The 22,426-nt window shown below is 39.4% G+C and overlaps 1 protein-coding gene and 1 long non-coding RNA gene across 8 annotated transcripts in view; both read left to right on the top strand.

Annotated features, from left to right (window-relative positions):
• Positions 1-5,007, top strand: part of LOC123973064 (diacylglycerol kinase zeta-like) — a 117,857-nt gene extending 112,850 nt beyond the window's left edge. For all 5 annotated transcript variants that reach the window (XM_046052956.1, XM_046052947.1, XM_046052930.1 and 2 more), the window contains one exon: positions 1,330-5,007. In XM_046052956.1, coding sequence (XP_045908912.1) covers positions 1,330-1,446 — 117 coding nt within the window. In that variant the 3' untranslated portion in view covers positions 1,447-5,007. The remainder of the gene's footprint in view (positions 1-1,329) is intronic.
• A 3,066-nt stretch (positions 5,008-8,073) lies between these two features.
• On the top strand, positions 8,074-22,043 carry LOC123976464. 3 transcript variants are annotated; one of them, XR_006826364.1, is made up of 5 exons: positions 8,074-8,125; positions 9,049-9,077; positions 10,721-10,879; positions 12,108-12,146; positions 12,585-12,810. It is a non-coding gene; the product is annotated as an uncharacterized LOC123976464 (long non-coding RNA). The 3 variants fall into 3 exon arrangements; XR_006826363.1 differs by lacking the exons at positions 8,074-8,125; positions 9,049-9,077; positions 10,721-10,879 and adding an exon at positions 21,907-22,043 and having other exon boundaries at positions 11,172-12,146; positions 12,585-12,726; XR_006826362.1 differs by lacking the exons at positions 8,074-8,125; positions 9,049-9,077; positions 10,721-10,879 and adding an exon at positions 16,008-16,136 and having other exon boundaries at positions 11,172-12,146; positions 12,585-12,726.
• Positions 22,044-22,426: the final 383 nt, after the last annotated feature.

The following is a 22,426-nucleotide window of genomic DNA, read 5'->3' as shown; positions in this document are numbered from 1 at the left end:
ATGGTTCATCTTGAGAAGCATGAAAGCAAACAGTCGATCTGCTCATTAGATAATGAGGTACACTATCTGGTGTGTGAATTTTACTCGCTTGCGCAGATATGGATAAATTCTATGCTATTAGTCAGCAGATCATTTTACATGCGTAGGGAGATATAGTTCAAGCAGAAACAACCACTATGCTGTCAGTTGAAGAAATGCAGACAACAGGCTCTGTCGTGTTTCGTGCGCATCGGGATTAGTTTGATTCAGTCTCCTGTGCTAGATTTCTGTCAGACTATCATCATAAATAGCCTGGTTTCCCAAATGTTCATACTAGGCTCAAAGTCTAACCCATCACTGGTTATGTGCACAGTTTCATTTGATGTTGCCCAATATATTCAGAATATTAACAAAAGACAATGGTGCCTGAGAAGAATCGGCGAAATCAGATGGGGCAGTGCGAGCAGGGCCAAACTGACACAAGGCAACACAGCAGCCATGGCCCCCTTTATATTCCTGCCCTGGATGTAATGTTCCTGCAACTCTCCTTAATCAGTTAACAAATATGTATCTCAGGACTAAAGAGGAAAATATGATTTTTTTGTTAAAAGGCTATTTTGACAAAATGAAACCTAATAATAATAATAATAATAATAATAATAATAATAAAATGTTTTTTTGGTGCTCAATAAGGACAATTGATCACCAGATGAGTCTGTTGGACTCAAACAGGTGTGACTATTAAAATGGTACTTCACTTTTAGACTTACTAAGTACCAGAATCAGTACTAGAATATTAATTACTTATTTCATTTTTTTTTACATTTAGATGTAGCATGTCCATTGTTTTTATGTTATGCTAGGTTTTGAACTTGAATAGTTTCCAAAATAGACGTGCACAGACTGTAAATGCACAGTTTTGCAGAGTTTGAGTGAGAAATCGATAACAAAGAAGTGGTAAATGAATGCATTAGTGCCAAATCGATGCAATTTCCTCCACACTTTAGTCCAGAGACACTGCTGTTGTCCTGACTTATTATTGAAAAGTGAACACAGTATTTAGAAATACATGTAACCAACTGTACAATCTTTAATAAGTGACAATGAACTAAAAGTTGATGACAATGTGAACAGAGCTTCTGTGGTAAATAGCCAAAGTAAAAGCACCATAATACACTCTGAGCTGTGATAGTCACAGACGCAGAAAGGTCAGGGGGACTTCACGACATCCTGGCCTTTAGCTGTTGACATAGCTTAATGTGGACTGTAAATGTTGGGCTGCTTGTAGAATAAAAGAAAGGACAAGCAGCTGAAAAATAATCTCTCTGTTTTTCTGTGTTTCTTCATCAGGGTGAAACTCCTAAGAACAGGGCGGAGAAGGCTAATGATTCTGAACTGGCGGCGTATCTGGAGAACAGACAGCATTACCAGATGATACAGAGAGAGGACCAGGAAACAGCTGTTTGAAAGGGTTCAACTCTTTATGAACAGGATGTGGATGAAGAAACTGCTGTCTTCTTCCTTATCTTCATTAGAGTGACAGTAGCTCATTTAGGGCCGTGTGATAGGAGGACTGGTTCGCAGATTCCAGTTTGCTGCTGACCTTCCTTGAAAGCTCAGAGTGCAGACTAAGAGTGAAGCTTTGCCACAGCTGATCTGAAGATGCATTAAATAATGATTATGGCTGTGATTACAATGATGGTTACACTGAGGGTTGAAGCTTTTGTTAATGAGGTGAAGATATACAGTGAGATTAAAAGAGATCCATGAAGTCATTCCTTTTCATTTTGAGTAGCTCAAAAATAAAAAATGTTCTGAGGCCAAGACAATAGAAATCACTTTGGGGTTATCAGGATGTTGTTACTGACTTTGAATAGCATTCATCAAAAAGCTTTTGTATCAGACTATTTCAAAAGGACTCATTTGGCACTAAAAGCGATCATTTATCATAAATTAGTGATAATGTAATGTTTTCCGGGGTCAGATTGTCTTAGTATCAGAATGTTGTTGTTGAAGAATCTCAGGACATTTATTTTACAAAAATCAAAGACTAAAACTGTAAAGCCAAGTTAGAGTAGTTTTATTTAGATGCTGCAATGTGCATTGCACGCCTTATCAAAATGTAAGAACTGAAGGGGTACGATGAATTATGAAAATATCTCGTGTGTGCAGTGTTGACATTTTGGACTGAAGATGGCACTAGATGAACGGGGGAAACCCCTGGAGAGAAAAACGGTCTCTCCCAAGAAAAAAAGAAACAAATGGTCAAGGGATCAAAACCATTAGGTGACATCCTCTTGGGACCATGAATATCTTTAGCTAATTTAATGTAAATCAGACCATTAGCTTATAATTTGCACTGCACCAAAGGTTGAAAATGTATGACAGAATGGTGTTAAGGTCAGTGGATCTTGAAATCATAAGTATTGATGAATGGCAGTATCAGGTTTCATGGCAATCTAGCAGATATCAAGAGATCTTTTTTGGATAGTGTTGGACAGACCAACTATGCTACTACTCCATCCATGAGTCCTGAATAGTTACTGCCCTGTTTGTTGGAGTGAAGCTCTGTGATTATTTCACAGACCATAAATGCCATCTTAAGTTATGTTGTGAACCTGCTTTACTCTAAAATGTTTTGATAGGTCTTACCTCACCCAAATGACTTTATCAATATATTGTATTTTCCCGATTTATATCAACATATTCTAGATTTTATGAATATTTATGTTGGAAAAATAATCCAAAACTGGGAATTTTCTGGTGCCTGTACTAGGATTGAATGTCTTAAGTGAATTTCTGGACTGAGATTACTCCTCAGTCCATTTTAAGCATCCATCATGTTTCAATCAAATTAGATCATGATACACGCAGTGTACTTACACCCAAGAAAATAAATGTTCATATTTTCAGGTTGTTTAAGTCAAGAAAAAATAAGTCTCAAATTATGTCTGATTATTATATTTAGTTGTGCCAAATTTTAAAGTTTGTTTACATTTAGAGATATCGAGCATGCAAATAATTATAGAGCTAAATAGCAACAACCTAAATCCCACATTTTCTCTCAACTCACTGACTGTTTTGAAACTGTAATGTGAACTGTGTTGAGTTCAACATCAACGCTGAGCTATAAGGGACATTTAGATTTTAGGGGCACTTACAGACAGTCACGTGCATTTGTTAGGATTACATTACTTAGCAAAAACTAGCAAGCCGACATCTTTGCTAACACCGGGAAACATCAAGCAAGTGCGACAACACAAGACACAGCAAGCCAGCTAATAAGTTATGTCTTACTCATCCAACAGCAAGGACACCAGCTCGGCATCTGTTCCGCGTCCTCTCAGCTCTTTTAGCACTCAGAGTAAAAGCCAGTCCGATATTTACTCTTGTCCGGTGTCATGCTCGTTCACTTTTTCCTCGCTTCCTCCGACGTCTTCTTTGGTCTCCTCACACCCTCTGCCATGATGTCCATACTGAGAATACCGAGCTATCTTCTTCCAAAGAACATACATTGTACATACTTTTTGCTTCTTCTTATAGCTAGCTTGCTGAAGAGTCGGGTTGGTGCATTAAAGTATTACGACACTGTCGAGAAGGGTTTCGTGCACGGGATTCCAATGCTACATAGTAGCACTAACTGGCGCCCTGGCCCAAAGTGGCAAAGACAGAGACGCCATTCATCCTCTTACAAGTCAGTGTAAAAAGTGTTGCTTTAAAGTCAAACCTCCCTTTTAATATCTGTCATCATTTATTCCTTTGAAACTGAAGCTGGAATAAAAAAAAAAAAGACACAACCTCCAATCCAGATGTAAAAAAAAGTGTAGCCCTAATAGTCAGACTAACATTAGACAATGACTGCATTTAAATAAACACAGGTGTGTTTATACCTGTAAACATCACACACTTTCAGACGCCAGGGTAAATTATGATCTTTACTGTAATGCCCAGCAGGAAACCAGTCACCACTCATTACATGACCATGGTTTTTTGTAAAGCTGTTTCACACACAACCCCACACAAAGCTTACTGTAGTATAGCTACATGTGATTTTGTAAGTCTTCTGCAGCTTTGCCTCAGTCTTTAATTAAGGTTTTGCCGTCTTTCTGCTAATAATCGCAGGTCTGAAATTGACTTGCTGGAGATACATATTTCAGAAATGTCTTTCATCTCGCCCATTGTCTCCTGGGATTGGCTCCAGCCCGTGATCTTCCAAGGATAACTGGGTATAACAAATGGATAGATGGGTAGATGGATGTTTTTTCATTTGCATTGCCACACGACTGGCAGACAATTTTTCATGACATAACTGATTTACACAAGTTTTTCAAAGAGCTGTGAAAATAACCATCTCATCACTAAACAAGGGATCTAGTTCATTTCCAGTGCAAATGTTTTGTCCTGCGGGGCAACAAGAATACACAGAGATTTGAACTAGGAGGACCTTGAACCAGCTGGACCTTCAGACCTTTGCTCTGTATTTGGACTCCTAGATTTTGCAAACTGAAGATTTGCAAATGATGAAAGGCACTGTGCAGCAAGTGAACTAACCTCCAACCTATTTCAATCATAGTTGAAGAAAAAAAAATGTTTCTGTGCACCAGGATTTTTGAGGGTTTATTATTTTTAAACTAAACTAACTAAACTTTGTACAGTAAATTATTGGAATACTCTCAGACTTTGAATCAGCAAAGCGGCTGCTGAAATAATTGACAAACCAAAAACACGAGCCTCAAACTAGCTTCACTGATTTTTAGATTTTATTTTGCCTGTGAATTTTAGCATTTGGGATGTGTTGGTGTCTTCAGATTAGCTTTGCATTGACAAACCTGTGTGTACTGCATCGCAAGGGTGTATAGCAGGTTAGATCTTTTTTTTAATTACATCTGTGGCCAATCTAGGCTTTACTCTCTCATGTGTTAATTTCTTTTATCTGTCTTTCTACTTCTGCATTTGTTTTGAAGTTCTTTGATATTTGTACAATTTGTTTTTGAGATAAATGTGAAGATAATAAAGCAGTAAATCTGAGAATGACTTGTGTTTTTTCTTGCATCTTTTGTGTTTTCCCAAATTACACACCACACACACTAGCAAAGTGAATTTAGCATTTAATTGTTTGTGTTTCTTACGGCAAAGACCCAGGGTTCAACTGTAAGGATTGCCTGGGCCAAGTAAAATGCCACGTCAGGCAAGTAAATTTAGAAACTGACTTGGCTGATCGGGCAAGTGACATGAAAGTGACACAATGTTTTGGTATAATTTATTATCACACTGTAGCCTCTACCCTCTTCTTTGTCGGGGAAGAGAAAGAGAGAGAAGCAGCCCAATGCAATATCCACACAGAAAAGCAAAACATTAAAGGTTGTCGTGGTACGGACACCAATGAAAATTAATATTGGTACTAACAATGATAACATTAATAATAGGACTAATTATAATAATTGTAGCAGTGGGTGTCAAGCAGGAACCTGGGGGCAGCAGAAAGTCTACAGTAATCTTCCATGACCACCCCAACCCCCTGCCTAGTGTGTGTTTTAACGTTGAAAGTCATCTAGTTTAAACTAGGCATTACGTTGCAGAAAGGGTGTCTTTATTGTCCACAGCTTGGCTGTTAATCTTGTTATCATGACAAACGCCTACCTCGGCAGAGGAATCAGAGTCCGTACTTGGTCTGGGAAGTGTGGGAGCAACACCTTTATGGTTGGGAGTGTGAAAACAGCTTTTAAATCCAGAGAAAGTCAAAGCAGGGTTGTTACTGCCTGTGATCTCCTCAAACACTTACCTACGGTCCCATGTGTCTGGGTAAGAATAGCTTGGCTATCACTACACTACAGAGGTGATACATGCTGCAAAGGTTCAGTTTAGAAAACACTGTTGCAAAACAGGCGGAGTACTACCGGAAAAGACAACAGGAGTGACTCAAAGCACAGGAGTAAATCACAAAAAACTAGCTACTGGAAAAACACTAGAGGCAGATTTAAAAAAGATTTTGAAATCAGATTAGATCACCTAATTAAATCTTGTTTTTTTAGGATTGGGATACCTTTGATCCAAAAAAAACAGAAGGGTGGATTCAGAGTGGATTTTATAAAAACAAAATGTAATATCTATCCATCGTCAACCGCCTATCCTGTGCACAGGGTTCCAGGATCTTAAAAGGTTTGGATCTGGATCATGGTGATCCATTCCATTGTTACTTTGAAAAAAATGGCACAAAAGTAAAATGGCTTACTTGATCCTGGATCACAAAACATGGGGTTTCCAAATCCGGATCACCCTGATCCAGATACAAACCTTCCAAGAATACCAAATCTAGATTACCAGCGCTCGAAATGGGACTACATATCACAATGTAGACTGCTAGCTATATAAACAACAACAGGTTGAATAACCAGCGGGGAGTCACTTTACGTCACTTGTGGGGTCACTTTACTTTGAAAAAACAGCACGATTAAACAACGACGGTTGAGGTCAATGGCAACTGGACTTTGTAGAAAAAACTAGATGACGTTTCGTCCCTCATCCAAAAGACTTCTTCAGTTCTGACCGACTGGTAGGGAGTCTGAACGACAATCGTTGGTATCTTCACCTGAGGCCATGAGGAAAGGCTTGTTCAGTTTCCCTGGAAGTAATGAAAGGACCACATTGTAAGTGGTTGACAAGTGGTGGCGTACACCCCCTCCTCTGTTCAACGACGGCTTCTCAACCTGGGTGTAAATGGCTTCCCTGACAGCTCTTTCAAACTATCCATCTTCTCTGTCTAAAATGTGCACCTGGTGATCTTCTGAAGGACAAAAGACACTTGTTTGAGGATCACCAGGTTAACCTCCCACTGAGGTTAAATAGCTGAGTTTCCCTACCAGTTGTTCAGAACTGAAGAAGTCTCTTGGATGAGGGACGAAAGGTCTTCTAGTTTTTTCTACAAAGTCCAGTTGCCTTTGATCTCAACCTCCGTTGGATAACTATGACCTGGATGACTGAGGCCCTGTCTACACGAACACGGGTATTTTCATAACCGTGACTTTTTTTACGCGGTTGGGCCGTTCTTCCTCACGGTAACGCAGTATCAGGTCACTGAAACCGCACACTTTTGAAAACCCCTGCCAGGGTGAGGATTTTCAGAAACGCCGGTTGCAGAGTTGTCGTGTGGACAGTAAAACTGGGGGTTTTGCCTTGCAATGTCAGATTGTGCGCCACTGCCTGCTTTGTTTACAATTTCATTAGGCTCTTATTGGCCGACGTGGCTTTATGGTTAGGGTCATATCGCCGCCATTGATTGGCATGTTCTTGACAGCGCTTGATAACGTGTGTTTTCATGTGGACAGAGATTTTTTTAAAACGAAGGAGTAAAAACTACCCATGTCTGTGTGGACTAGGCCTGAGAACCTTCACTGACAGCACAATTAAACAACATACAGTACAATACAAGGTTTTCCCAAAACAATCAGACCACTTAACCCGACCCACAACAAATAAATGACAACAAACAAATCACATTACACACAAATAAATTCAGGATATTTTAAACGTGCTTTAAATCATCAAGGCTAACTGAGCCTTGCTTCAAGAGGCAGATCTCAAGTCTGGCTTTGGTTTGCTGAGGTTGGGTAAGAGTGATTTGTTCCACTGCCAGACGAATCTGTACTTCTGCTCTTTCTTGTTTAAGAAGTGATTTATAGGCATCATCATCTTTGTTTGGCAAAGAACGCTTCCGGCCTCTTTTCTGAGCTCCTGTCTGTCCTGATTTTTTTATTGGGGCAAAAAAAATCCTGTTCCTTTACTGTACTGAAAGCCTTAATATGTAATGCCTACTTTATCACTGTAATGTTTGAACAAAGTGCAAAATATAAATAAATGTATATATACAAAATGATGGGTATATGTTGTTCGTTGACCAATTTTAAGGTTTTATTACATTTTGTTCCTTAAATCCCTTTCAGGATTATTTTAGTCTTTTTAACAAGCCATTTTCAAGATTTGATCTAATCCAATAGATGAAATCCGATCAGATTACCTCTGAACAACTGGGCCCAGGAGCATTTAATCAGGATGTTGATGAGTAAATTGATACCAGGTGTGCAGTTCCGCCAGGTGCCCAGAGTGAACGACACACACAGACGAATATTTGGGACAATACACGTTTGTTGTGAGTCTCTGTTCTTAATCCTCCTCCTCCAAAACTGATCTTTGAAGATGAAGAAATGTCAATTATGTAGAGAAATAGAGCATATTCTAACAACTATATTTTGACTGTAGATTCGACACAGTATGCAGATATTAGTTCATTAAATGGACGAAAGTTACATGCCTTGGTTTGAGATTTTGATTCAGTGAGAGAAGTGATATAATGTATGCTGCGGCGTTCATTCCTATGAAATCTCTATTAATTTTCCCTCTGACAAGCGCAAGCTAATTTCTCATGAATAATAAAAGCTTTAGATCTGATATAATTTTGGTGTCTTTGATCAGGAGCATGACACACTGCCAACTGTTCTTATGCTCATTAACAAACCTTAATCAAACTATATTATCTCCTGTGCAGCGTGGAATATCTACAACTTGTTGTTGACCCTGCTTTTACAGATATATTTTAATCCTCTAAATTGATGGTTCAAGGGTTATTATGGGTATTGCCAGGTCATGAAATGAATTGTGACCAGTCACCATGTTTGCTTATAGTTGGCCTTTAGTGGTATCATCCAGCATTTTTTCAATTATGTTTTTTTTTGTATTTGAGTAAAAAAAAAAAGTCCATGCTTCTTGGTCTGTTTAAATACCATCAAAACTTCTCTGACACAATATGGCTTCAAACTTTTTTTTTTCTCTGCAGTTTTTCTTGCTTTTATGCATTTGGTCTCACTTGGTGTGGATCAACTCGAAATATCCAAATGATAGTGACTGTGTTTTTGAGAACGGGAGGTGAATGAGGCTGATGTAACTAGAAGGAACTGGTTTGGGAGACAAAAGCTGAGAACTAGGGGAGGTGCATGAGAGAGACATAGAAAGACATAAGTAACAAGAGAGAGACTGAACTGCCTGCTAAACAAGTAAGTTATCTTTATGTTTCAGCTCATCCTTTACATGAAATCTTCTGAACTGTAAGTACAGTACTGTAACAGAAAAAATTAAAAACGTGTGTTCTTCTGTAAAAATCACTCTGTCCTGTACATTATTCCTTCTCTAACCCTTTTTATTTTGTGCTTATCATCTGCCTGCTGGTTCCTTTAGTCTTCATTTGCCCCATTTCCTGTGCCAGTTCCCAGCACCTTCCCCACAGCTCAACTTTAAAATACTGCAAGTAAAGTTCCTCTAAACACACATTAGGTGTGTGTTTGTGTGTTAACTTATACTGAAGTAACGAGGCATTGAAGTTTGGGGAAATGTGTGAGTGCAGTTACAGTTAGGGTTTTAATTAAAAATGTTAGAAATTTTTGCTTCCTGCTGATACACGTTGCTTTGCAATGCTGGGCTGTAAGTATTTGGCACATTTCCTGTGTGTGTGCATGAAAGAGATAAAGAAAGGGCAGTCAGATGGGAGAAGGGTTGAGAGAATTACATATTATTAGCTTGGCTTTTTTGCTGACAAACAGAATGGTGAGCAGCAACTAAAGGGGAGTAGAGAGGAAGACAGATGCATCTCGATTAATTGTACAAACCATTATTGCCCCCAAAGTGAATGGTTATGACTCAGTCAGCTATGAATTACATTTAAGTGCACTGCCATAAATTCACATATAGTGGCCTCACCTCAGGACTTTATTTGATACGTTATTATATTCACATCTGTTTTTATAAGAATATATTTAAAGTTTTCACTGAATGAAGCCTTAGCTTGGCGCACTAACTCTCCTCGTCCGTATCCACATCAATAAATCCACAGGACCACTTGGTAAAAAAAACTATTAGTTTACAAATACAACAAAGAAAATTACAGAAACAAGTTGATAAATTAATAAGAGAAAAATAGAGAAAGAGAGGGAGAGAGGTCAAAAAACTAGGTGGCTCAACTCTCTGCTTGCCTGACTTCCTAAACTTTCTCGTGAGAGTATCCCCAAGCAATTAAAGGTGCATGCAGTTAATAGGAAAATGCAAGTCCTCTATTCCCCAAATGAAACCAATGTAATATAAATGCACTCTACACACATTTTAAGTGCTAGAAACCAAACAATAAACTTACTGCACCACTGTTTATAATGACTATAAATATTATCAACCTATAAATACTAATAATATTCTCCACATCAATGAACCATGTAAATGACTGTTAAATAATTGCATATTACTAAGCTGAATATTTGTATTTATCAGCAAACTACATTTAGGCTCTGACATATATTATTTTTGTTTTGTAACTGGTTTCCTCCCCTTATCAGTTCAATGTGTATAGCAGAGGTGCCAACATTATTTAGGCTTGTGTGCTACTTTTAAAATGAACAGCTTAACATGATCTAACAACCAAAAAATAATATCACGTTGGACATAAAATGTACCTTGCATGACTACATGGGTGCATTGACAATGGCATTGATTGATTGATAGGACTGATTTGATTTTATATCAAGTTAACGGCTAACTTATATGAGGGAAGCACCAGGAAATACCAGTGGAGTTAAATCTTCACTGGCAGGCTGCAGTATTTGGTATTGATTGCGGACCTGGAGCTCCCCAATTAACTGTACTCTCATCATTTCTGTTTACACTCTCTGGCTTTTAACACAACTCTGGAACATGTCATCTCCAGAAGTTCTCGGATGACTCCTGCAACGTGAGCTGCATCAGCGAGGACAAAGAGGAATGTACATATGGCGCCTTTTGTAGTCCTCTGACCGCTTTCACACACTGATGACAGAGGCTAACGTGCAAGGTGCCCACTGCTCATCAGAAAATCATTCACTCAAGCGTGAGTAAATCCAAATAAGCTCTGACGTCGGAACTGAGTTTTGAGGGGTGCTATCAAGCTGAGCAGATAAATGAGAACAAGACGTGGATTAAAAGTGTGATGGGTACGTTGTGTTGCCTGTATGTGGACATGCAGTATAAACAAATGTTCTTCTACAGTTCTACAAGATGCAAGTACTGCAATATCACTTTAACTCTATTCAAAGGTGTACTGTGTAGTTGTGGCCGTTTCAGAGGCAAAATATATTTCACAGTATAATAAACAAAACTGTCCTAATAGGAGTAATGGGTCCCTGGGACAGTGTGAGATATCATACACAAGAAGAATTACAGGAAGTACATGTGTAGTAATTATGTTTTGTAGACTCATTTTATATGATCTGCAAATGTGAGCTAATCCCCAATTGAATAACTAGTGTAGGGGGATGTCAGTGTAAGCAGTAGATGCCACATAGAAGTGTTAGATATCTCCAGAAAGTTGGGACTGTGAAGATGCATTTTAGATGCAGCTTAACACGGTGTCAATGTTTTCCACACATTGATATATTAATAAAATGGAGAATGGTCAGAGTGTGTGAGAGAGCGAGGCATTATGTGGGAGACCTACGATAGCCATTGCCACGCTCCATTAAATGTAAAAAGTAGTGAGGCATTTCCCAATCCTTTGACTTAATCCTAATGTCTGGACTCGTGGACTCAAAATAATCCTCACAAATAGGTGGAGATTCACAAATATATTTCCACTGAAAAATGTGAATTTGATCTGCGAATGATGATATAAGAGTGGTAAATTAGAGGCACAGCTAGAGATTTACAGATTCAAATCACTCTGCATTTATTTGTGCATTGTTTTGTTTTTTTACGAGTTACGCAACATGTCATTTGTTTGTGAATACTAATGAGACTGTTTTAAACCCATATAACATATCTGATACAGAGAGAAGTAGCTCAACCAGTAACATCTGTAAATTTGCAGGTTTTAATTCAAAGGCAGCAGTGAGTATCTGTTTTTAACTCTCATCTTAGAAAAGTACAAGTATAAAAACACAGACCCCGTGGGACTGATTATGTAAGTAAGTCAATAAACTTAGTCAATGATTCAGTGTGTATGTGAGGTTTGGGGGGTGGTGTTAATATGAATGTGAATAAACAATATTTAGTTGTGCATTATTTTTTTTTTTGTTAACCTCACAGCTCATTGTGGATTCTCTTATACCTTCTCTTTGCAGGCAGCAGCTGCAGTCAGTAGCCGTCTTTCCATCAAATTGGTAAGCGAATTTGAAACGAAATTTTGTCACAAAGAGGAAATGTGAAAGGTGTGTTTCCATCAACTAGTTTGGAGTGAATAAAGTAGACTATAGCGTAGTTTTGTCCTTTTGAGTTGCAGCTGCACAAATAAATCGTGAGAGAAGCAGCTGTGTTATGGTTTTGGGTTTTAGTTTTATTATTTCCCGTTTTTATGTTGAAAGAGTCCTCATGTGTCTTCAATGCTTAAAACTGTTTAGTGTGAAATAGGCTTTAAGGCACATTCAGACTGGGAAAGTCCGCTAGTTTACTTTCTTTGGTCCAGACCAAATACAATGTAGATTATGTTTTTTTGTTGTTGTTGTTGGTGCGATTCACTTTCACACTGCCCTTTTTTGCAAGTGAACCAGAATTTGTAAGCAAAACCACATATTTACTAAGATCATCTATTCATTGGACAGACATTCTGAAGCAGGGAAAAGAAGAAGGAAGCTTGCTCGATTCACAAACCAAGCTATACTATACAAGCTCCGGTGGACAGAGCGTTCTTATGTGCGCCTACCATGGCGTGCTGACAGTGTCATCGTGCAGAAGATGGATCAGGTATAAAGTTTGAATTGATAGAGTTCACATAACCAGATCAACCGATTATTACGTCAGACATTATTACTTCTACTGCTGTGTAGTGTAATGAGTCATGTTAAGCCGTTTCATCACTCTTAATTACATAATAAAAATCAGACCCTGTCACACTCTGCCTAGGCACACAATGCATTTTTTCTCCAGATCTTTCTGTCATATGAGGTAGTTATAAGTAATAAGGTAGTTAGTGTAATTATAGACACAATCTGCACTGACTGCGAGATCCCCGTTAAAAAGGCTCAGTGCTTTCTGCAATTTTGTTGGATTGAAGTTGGACCACTTAACACCTTGAACCGTAACAGAGTTCTTCAGCTGGGTCTCGGTACGGTTGTTTGGTCCGTGCTTAAGTGTGATTGCTGTATTCACACCTGCCCAAAAGATCTGCACCAAGAAGGAAAATGAAACTCTAGTGCGATTCATTCGAACCAAGCAAGACAGGTGTGAAAGCACCCTTTGTTATGGTGTTGGTATTTGTGTTCAGTATTTTCCTGGTTTATTCCTGGTTAGGCCCTTTTCAGTGTCTGTTAGTTGTTATTCCCCTTCTGTCTGTTTTGTTGTTCCATGTCCTTTGGTTTTGTCAGTTGTTCGTTCATTCATTCTGAGTTCTTTGTTTTATTCTGTTAGTTGCCGTTTTTGGGAGTTTTACTTTCTGGTTTATGTTGGAGTTGTCTATGTCTGGTGTTTTTGTCTAGCTTTATTTTCTCCTAATCTCTTTCACCTGTTCACTCCTTCCCTCCTCTGTATTTAATCTGCTGTTTTATTCAGTCTCCTCATCGTTTGTTGTTTGTTTTCTCATTCTTCAGAGAGTGTTCTGTCTGTGTGTTCCCTGTCTGTAGATTTATAGATTTCTTTCCTTCCCTGTTTTGATACTTCTTGTACTCATTTTGTATTTGGACTCAGGGTTGGACTGGTAATCTGGCATACCGAGCAAATGCCCGGTGGGCCGACGCACCCTTGGGGCAGATGAAATATAAATGATGTATTTATATAATTGTTTTTTAAAAATGGGCCAATGACCGGCCCATAAAGCATGGACAGCAGCCCATTTGGTCATTTTCTATACTGACACTGGGCTGGCCCAATCACAGCTCTTACTAGCCCCACTACGCACACACCTAAATCTTCAGATGGCTGCCGCCAAATGCGCAAAAATAACCGATATGTTTGCTACTGGCGCTACAGTAGCTTCAACATCAGCTGTATTAGGCTACCCTGCGTAAAGTAGGCACAGGCACTTGAAGGAGTAAAGGAGAGCCGTGGCCACTGCCAGGCAGAGGAGGAAGCATGTGTACCGGACATGTAGCCACCACTTTTTGAAAGCATATGTTAAAAAAGTTCTGAAAAATAGCTTGCACCAAGAAATGTTAATTAACAAATAAAAACGCTATGAAAAAGGCCTTCAATGCCATGTAAATATAGAAGAAACCTCTGCCTTGTCCAAAAAAAGTAACTTAAGCTAAATACAGTAATAAGCTACTCATTACTGCATTATATCCTATTATATTTATTTATTCTGAATTTTCACCTGCGCTTGTGCTTCCCTGGTGCAGAAAATGTCTCCAGAAAATGTCCCCAGAATGCAGGAAATTATGTGTTTAATGCTCAATCTTCTGGGAGGACACCCAGACCCCCCTATCAACTATTTCATCAATAATTTTTTTTACATAAATAGTAAACCTATTAAAAAAGTGTTTCATCACACCCCTAATCTGAGCCCTTAAATGGAGGGATGATGTAATGATGAGGGGTGTCTGACCGATTTTGTTGGGCCGCCAGGGCCGTTTTTTTTTTGTTCCAGCCCTGCTTGGAGTCCTTTTGTGATGGACATTTCTGCAAGTGAATTTGTGCTCTTTATGTCTGGCTTTAATAAATCAAAAATACTGTCCATGCCTAGTTTTTTCCTGCATATGGGTTAGAAACCTGTTTTTCTGCCTGAGCCCACAGCTAATTGTGATACCCTTCGCCCCACGTGTCAGGTGTTTCAGCCTTTTCCCTAGTTTTGTTTGGACATCTATGCTTTGTTCTCTTGGACCTTGCCTGTATTTGGATTTTGCCTGCACCCTGTTGGATTTGTCTGCCTGATTTGGACATCCTTCTCTGGCTTTGGCCCGTGCCTGCCTGACCATCTAGTGAGCCTTCTGTACATCAACTGTGTCAATAAATGAGTTTTACTGCACCAGTTCTGCCTCTGCAGCATTTGGATGCAGAATTTACCTTGTTCTTACCTTGCTTGCACAACCTTGATAAGCTGTCCTGATTAAAACTGAAGCATATTTTTTCCACCAGATAGACGTGAGACTTTCTGTGTTGACAGGCTGTTACAGCTGACACTGAGATGTGTGTGTGTGTGTGTGTGTGTGCTGTCTCTCCAACTAGCTGTCTCTGTCTCTCTGGTAAAGTTGGTAGGTCATACAGGGACCAATAAAAAGTCATTTCCGCTCGGTTGATCTTCACAATCCCTAATTACAGAGTCAACAGCAATGCACATGCACCCGCAAACACACATCCACCAGCTCTCAAGCCTTTATCCCAAACCTCCTTTGCTTTTAATAATTTGGTCATAATCCAAACTTGGGTGTCTGGGGAGCAAAATTTGTCTTTTTTCACAGCACACTAGGCTTTTCAGCTTAAAAAACGAACATGCCTCAGAAATGTATAGTCAGCCTTTTATTTTGTGTGTGTTGCTTCAGTGAGCAACCGTGAGTCTTGGTCCTGTCAGATAAGAACACTGCCTGCTAAATGCCAGCTCTGCAGAAGTTAAAATTAAAGGTTATGTGTTGTAATCCTAGTTCTTCACTGCAGACAGAACCCTCTAAAGCTAAACTATTCCAGCATAAACTTGGACCTTGCTTAAAAATCTGTAAAGATGACGACGAGGCTGTCCTACCACAGTAACCATGGAAACCGCTGTGCACCATGAAAACAGTCAAAAGGGGCATTCAATTTGAACACAAAGTGATTTTTCACCTTGCTTTATTTGCACATATTAGACCACTGGAGTGATTCTGCAATCTGTGTAATGTCATTGACAAGCAGTGCACTCCAGTCACTGAAGAAGAAGGAAAGCATTTGTTCTTTCTCTCTCTCTCTGATACACTTATTCCACCGTAAATAACTTCTCATGCCGTCATGACCCCGAAGAAATATTTTCTTTGTCTGCTTTCATGTTCATAAGAAAGTCTGAATGTGGTTTCAGGACTGATTTTACTATGTTTTTTTCCCCTTGTTGTTTCTTATGGCAGATGGACCTCTAGGCACTGACAGAGATAATCAGAGCAGAGAAAAGCAAGTCACTCAAGGGAGTTTAGAGTTTTTCTGTCTGTTGACCAGGGTTTTTCCTTCCTGGTAGCGCCAGTATTTCACATCCTCGCAGTGCTACAGCAGCTGAATAAACAGACAAGAAATTTGACACATTAAAAATCAGTCTCTCATTATTCTATTTATCCTTGGATTATATGCAAAATTATTGATGTGATTCCAAAAAGCAGTTTTAAATCTAAAGTATTTTCCTTAGGTATTAAATATAAATTTTTTAAATAAGCAAATTTTAAGTAAAAATGGCATCTGTTATGGTTATTAAATGTAATTAAGGACAAGTATGCATTAGCACATATTAAACCCTCTAAAAAGGAGATATGAAATACTTTCTAATTGTTCATTACACTCTTGTTATGTTGCACAAATACTCTCACACTCAAACACATAACACACAAACAAGCCCTGCGGTGTGGTCACAGTGTGTTTCTCGGTCACTGGCTTCACTAAAATAAGATTGTGTATTATGGATGAAGGGCTTTCTACTTTCTGTTTCTTTTGGCCTTTCTCTCTTTTCACTCTACTTTTTGTACATGTGGGCGGCATCTTATCCCTTCATTTGCCCTTACTGTATAAACTCTAGATTTGCCTTTGTGTAGTTTGAATTACTGTAAAAATGACTACTTGAACAGTTACCCTCTGTTGTACTGTTAACAATTGTTGTTAGCTAAGGATCAGCAGCAGCATCCAAACACACACGCAGAGCAAATAATTATTTAGCATTACAGGAAGCACATTGGGGGGGAAAAAAAGCAGTATTGTTTCAGAATCTATAATCTTTCATTATCTAGTTGTTTCCAAAAGTTGAAGGTTTCTGAGCCAACAACTGCCAACTCTCATTCTTTTGGTGTGAGACACTGATTGTCAGGCTCTGTCTCATACTGCACAATAAAATGTCAAATGAAAAGAGGCTGCAGCACCACACCATGACAGTACCTGTGTACATGCAGTACTGGACAAAAGTCTTAGGTTGCTGTGGAAAAATGAGTAAGGTAGGGCCTTGCACAAAGAAAATTGACTAGTTTGCAGGTGTGCTATAAGATACCTAGTTGGGATGGAGTCTAAGAGGCAGGTTGATGGCTTAGATGAAGAAATCATTTTATTCAGTTGGTGAAAATCAATGAGAGCAAAGCAGTCTAACTATATATGAGGTTTTAAAGCCGTTTCTAAAGTTCCTGTGTTTGAGGATGAATCTGTACTGGTTGAGGGCAGGAGGTGATGAAGTTTCTCTGTAATAATTAGAAGTTTATCATTAAAGAAGCTGAAAGAAGTCGTTACTACTGAGGGCTTTAGGGATACATGGCTCAATAGAGCTGTGAGTCTCTGTCAGCCTGGCTACAGTGCTGAAAAGAAACCTGGGGTTGTTCTTATGAGTAATGAGCTGCGATGGCATTATGGAGGGCCTTACTATATGTTTTAAGACTATTTTGCCAGACTAAAGGAGATTTTATTTTTTTGCTAAGGTGCTAACCTCCTTCGTTTTATCTTCTTTTTTAGCGGAGCAATAGAGCTGATTTGTAGTGAGCTATCAATTAGGGTGGGACTGAAGTTTGCATAGGGGTTTTTTTGAGACCTGGTGAATTAAATGCCAATGGAATCACTTCCTTAAAGGGATAGTTTGGGATTTGTGAAGTGGGACTGCATGAGGTGTCCATAGTCAGTGTATTACCTGAAGTAGATGGCGGCCAGCGCGCCCCAGTTTGGAGAAGCAGAAAGTTGTACTGTAAGTTAAGCAATGTGCTGATGTGGACAGAGTCAGCAGCAAAATGTATTTTAGCCACCTAAAAGAAGGCCCACTGAATATCAGTTCAAATGGATGCTATTTTTAGAATATTTTCAGCACTTTACATTGCCGTCAGACATTTTTACAGTGCGCAGCCAAGTTGCGCTTATGCGTGGGAGTTGCGGAAGTTCTACGGTTGAGAAAATGTTGTTTCAAAGTCACCTACAATAATTATTTCTGTTTTAAGGACTTAACTTGACAAGAACTCTGAGAATTCATATAGAAATTCAGAAAACAGACCAGGAGAGCTTTACATTATAACAAATATAATTGGTAGTGGTATTTCCCAGGTAGGGTGTGAAAGACAAAGACTTTCGAATGAGTAATTTAGTTTAGGTTTACGGTTGATGGAGTCGAAGATAGCTGCAACTCCCCCTCCTCATATTCTTCATGACCTAGCCAGGTTTCAGTAAGACAAAGTAAGTTAATGTGATAATCTGATATTAAAGTGTACTGCCTTAGAGAGATCTGATGTCCAAATTTAATTGCCTATTTTGTTGCACTATTGCAGTGTTTGTTTTATTAGTAGGTTTTTATGCACAGCTCCTCCTCTGTTTACTTTTGATTTAATTTCATTTAAGTAGTCGGGGGCAGACACCGTCTCCACGGGGTTTTGAGGTAATTGCTCCAGCGGAAGCACAGAGATGCGAGTGCGACTGCAACTCCGCCTCCTGTTATCAACTCTGGGTTGTCATAGCTTTGGTTCAGACAACTGTTTGTCAGATTTCCAGATATGAGAGATGCTCCATCCAAAGTGGGATGAATGCCGTCTCTACTGATCAGACCAGGTCTTCCCCAGAGAGTCCACCAATTATCTACAAAGCCCACATCATTTGCTGGACACCACCTGGACAGCCAGCGGTGGACTTATGACATGTGGCTGTACATGTGATAGCATTTTGTTGAAATAGACACCTTAATCTCAAATATATTTGAACACATTAGTTTGCCTTGTGAATGGGGAAAAATGCTGATTTATAAGACATGGTTGAGCTGGCCTTCAGTCAGTTTTTCTTATTGAAAGCATCCTGAGCAGTTATTAACTTGTAACATAAAACACGCCTCATGTTGGGTCATTCTTCAACTCTGACTGGACACAATGATGTTTTCTGACCATCAGTTGGGGAAGTTGAGGCTATCATTATTAGTTCTTATAGCTCTTTCTTTTGTCCAGTGGCGTAAGTACCACCCGTGCAGCCAATGGAATGGACCGGGGCCCAGCTGATTACAAGGGCAGCGAGGGACGGCGACAATTGCCATGTGGATCATGATCAGATGCCGTCATCCATTTATTCATACTGTGTTGGCATAATGAGTTGCTGTGCTTTTCTTGATTGCAATTTGTTCTGTGGTTATTGACATACTGTGTCAGCTAATTTGTGTCGATTTGTTACTGTAGGCTGGTTAAAGCTGTTTGTTTGATAGTCAGAGACAGCAGGTTTGAGTCGACGGCAGGCTGTCGGATTTGCATTTGGCACTTTGGCTGCTGTCCTTGGTGCTGATCAAAGGCTGCAGGTTTGCAATTGTGTGGAGTCATTGTGTGTCTGTACGCCCGTGTGTACACGAATATGCATTTTGGGACCGGGGAGCACAGGAAAAATATTTGCACCAAGGCCAATTCAATTTATGAGACACTGCTGCCTTTGTCATTTATATAGATTTGTTTCAATCATGCTTTTTAAAAATAATAACTAACTGCACAAAACCAGAAGTAAAATCCTTCACATTGTCTCATTATATCACAGTTTTCAGGTATTGTAATCAGCAACGTCGTCATTTTAACATTTTTAATTCTGATTTTACATAAACGAGGCTCTGGCTGACCAAATTTTTTTGATGATGATTTAAGATTTCTAGTCATACATCACTTTTTCTCCCCCTTGCTGCTACTTTGGAAAAGCTTGGAATGGTTTCCTCTTTGGATGATGCTTCGGTTGTCACGATCCTGTCCTGAGCTTGTCTGGGTTATGTTATTTTGGCCATGTCTTCTCTGTGTTTTGATTTTGGTTTCTCTGTGTCTGGGTTTTGGGTTACAGTCCTGTCTGTCTGTGGTCTTATATCCAATCTTCTGCTTGTTCTGTGTGGTGGTTCGGGTCTGTTCTGTCCTGTTATCTCGGTGTCTGCCTTAGTGCTTGTTTAGTTCTGTTCCTGTCTCTTATGTGTTATTTTGATCATTTTGCTTTAGTCTCTGTGTAGCCTTTATTATTTTATTCATCCGCATCTTTAAGTTACTTCATATCTGTCTTGTCTCGTACCTTAGTTCCTAGTTCGGTGTCTTAGTTCTTAGCCCTGTACTTTAGTTCCTGTACCTTAGTTCATGTCTTAAGTGTTTACTCCTGGTCTGTGTACTTCTGTGTTGTTTTGTCCATGTCTACCCTGAGTTCTGTTTAAATCTTAGCTTCAGTCTGTGTTCCTTGTTATAAGTGTATTGCTTGTGTCTGGATTAGTTTGTTGTTTTTATTATTCTGATCTGTTACTACTTACTTTGATATGGTCCATGTTTAGTGTCCTGCAACTTGTGTTATGTCTGTTCCCCTCCAGTAATCTGTCTGCCTGCCTTCCCTGCTGTCTCTCTGGCTACCTGTCTCGTTAGCCCTGATCCCGGTCACCTGTGTTGCTCCCGCCCTGTTCGTTAGTCCCTGGTGTATATATGTTTGGCGTTTCTCTTCAGTCCCTGTTCGGTCATTGCAGTGTTTTGTAGCATGTAGATGCTCTGTCTGTTGTTGTGGTTGTAGTTTGCACTGTCTTGTCCTGTTACCTGCTGGTTCCCTGTCAGTTCTTTGTTTTTGGATTTTCTGTGGGATCACCATGTTTGCTTGGACTACTATTATTTTGGATTATGGACTCAGCCACTCAGTTGTTAGTGTGCTCGCTTTTGGTTTGTTAAATAAACCTTCTGAACTGTACCAGTCAGCCTACATGTCCTGCATTTGGGTCCACCGCCCTTCCACACCACAAACCGTGACAGCGGTGCTTTTTACCTCTAGTTCCTGGACAGGTTATTAAACCAGCAGTGGATAATTGCAACCGGGTTGGGGTGTAAGACATCCACTCCACCATGCTCTACTGGCTTAGCTTGCACTATGTGTGCAAAATAATTTGTCTGAACTTGTAATAAGGGCACTGATACTGGACATGTGGTGTTAGGAATTGTTTGAATTTGGAAGATATTGAGATAGTATACACTGTTCAAACTGAAGATTACAATTCACTATGTATTGAGCTTAAAGGTTCATGCTTCATCTCGAAAATAGCAGTTTGAAAACAAAGACGTCCACTTACTTCGCTTTCAGCGCTCCTTAATGGAGTTATCTATGAAGAGAGCCACAAGATCTAGTGGAAATTTCTTGAAACGCAACAATTCCAATACAGTCAATATTATTTCTTTCTTGACAAATAAAACTTTTTTATATATATATAATATGCTTTCAAAATTTAGTTTATTAGTTGATTCACTCTTTAAAAAAAGAGTTTTTCATTATGTAGTGTCTGATCAGATCATCTCAGCACTGAGGGCGTGGGGTTATTCGTTAGAAACTGATTCTGCTGGCTGGTGAGAGAAAGCTTTAGATAGTTAATGATTTTTTTTTTCTTTTGCCAAGCTTGACATCTTCACTTGAAGATAAAAGAGTTCCCATGGATTGGGAAAAAAAAAACATGTCATTCATCTTCTGCTGGTCTTTTTATCTCATGTCTAGATAAATTATTACTTTTAGAAATATGGTGGGCAGCAAGACTTTTGGCTTTACAACAATGAGCCCCACAGAAGTGAACTACATTTTTATGTTTGTTATTGGCTGCTCACTGCTGGTGGCTGCATATGCAGTGTGTGAATCTGACACATCTTAAAAAGTGAAAATTACTGTTTTGTAGATGGTATGATAATTTCTAAACATGCATGTACCGGCTGCTGCTTCTACAGGCGCCGCCGGTAGCTGCTTCAAACTTCACAAGTTTTTTCCAGTTTTGTTGCCGAAACATGCACCACCTCCGACATAAACACACGTCATCGGAAGGTTAAGACGGGGTTTTTGAAATTATAGAGCAGCAGACCACAATCAACTTGGTCCAAACCACCAGACGAGGCGCAACGGCGGGTGCGGTGATCGCAGAGAGGAAAGAAAGCCAGGAGAGGAGCCATGCTGTACCAGCTTGGACTTAATTCTGCATCTAAAGATCCGGTCTGGACAAAATGGGACTCATTTTGACCAGACAATGGAATTCAGAGACTGTTGTGCCCACATCGTTACAGAGACCTGCCCCATCAACATCCCGGATCAAGCACTCGGCAGGTGGTCCATGTTCTGAGCTGTCAGCACAAGACTCCAGCAAAATGAGAGGAAGTGGACTCTGTCTGAAGAATGCTTGGTGCACAAAGGCAGTCAAGATGGACTCCGTTTCCCAGATGTCTGACTGTTTTATTTTCTGTATTGTGAAGATGAAACTTTCATATTATCATCTGGTTGCTGCTTCACCCCAGATGAAAATTCAAAAAATGCACTGTGGAATGTATAACTGTATTGTTTTATTTTAATTTATGTTACCATATTTTAATATAGGCTT

This window comes from Micropterus dolomieu, linkage group LG01 (genome assembly GCF_021292245.1).
Source record: "Micropterus dolomieu isolate WLL.071019.BEF.003 ecotype Adirondacks linkage group LG01, ASM2129224v1, whole genome shotgun sequence".
Classification (NCBI taxonomy): domain Eukaryota; kingdom Metazoa; phylum Chordata; class Actinopteri; order Centrarchiformes; family Centrarchidae; genus Micropterus; species Micropterus dolomieu.
Note: the sequence above shows the minus strand (reverse complement) of the source record. Positions and strands in the feature narration are given on the sequence as shown.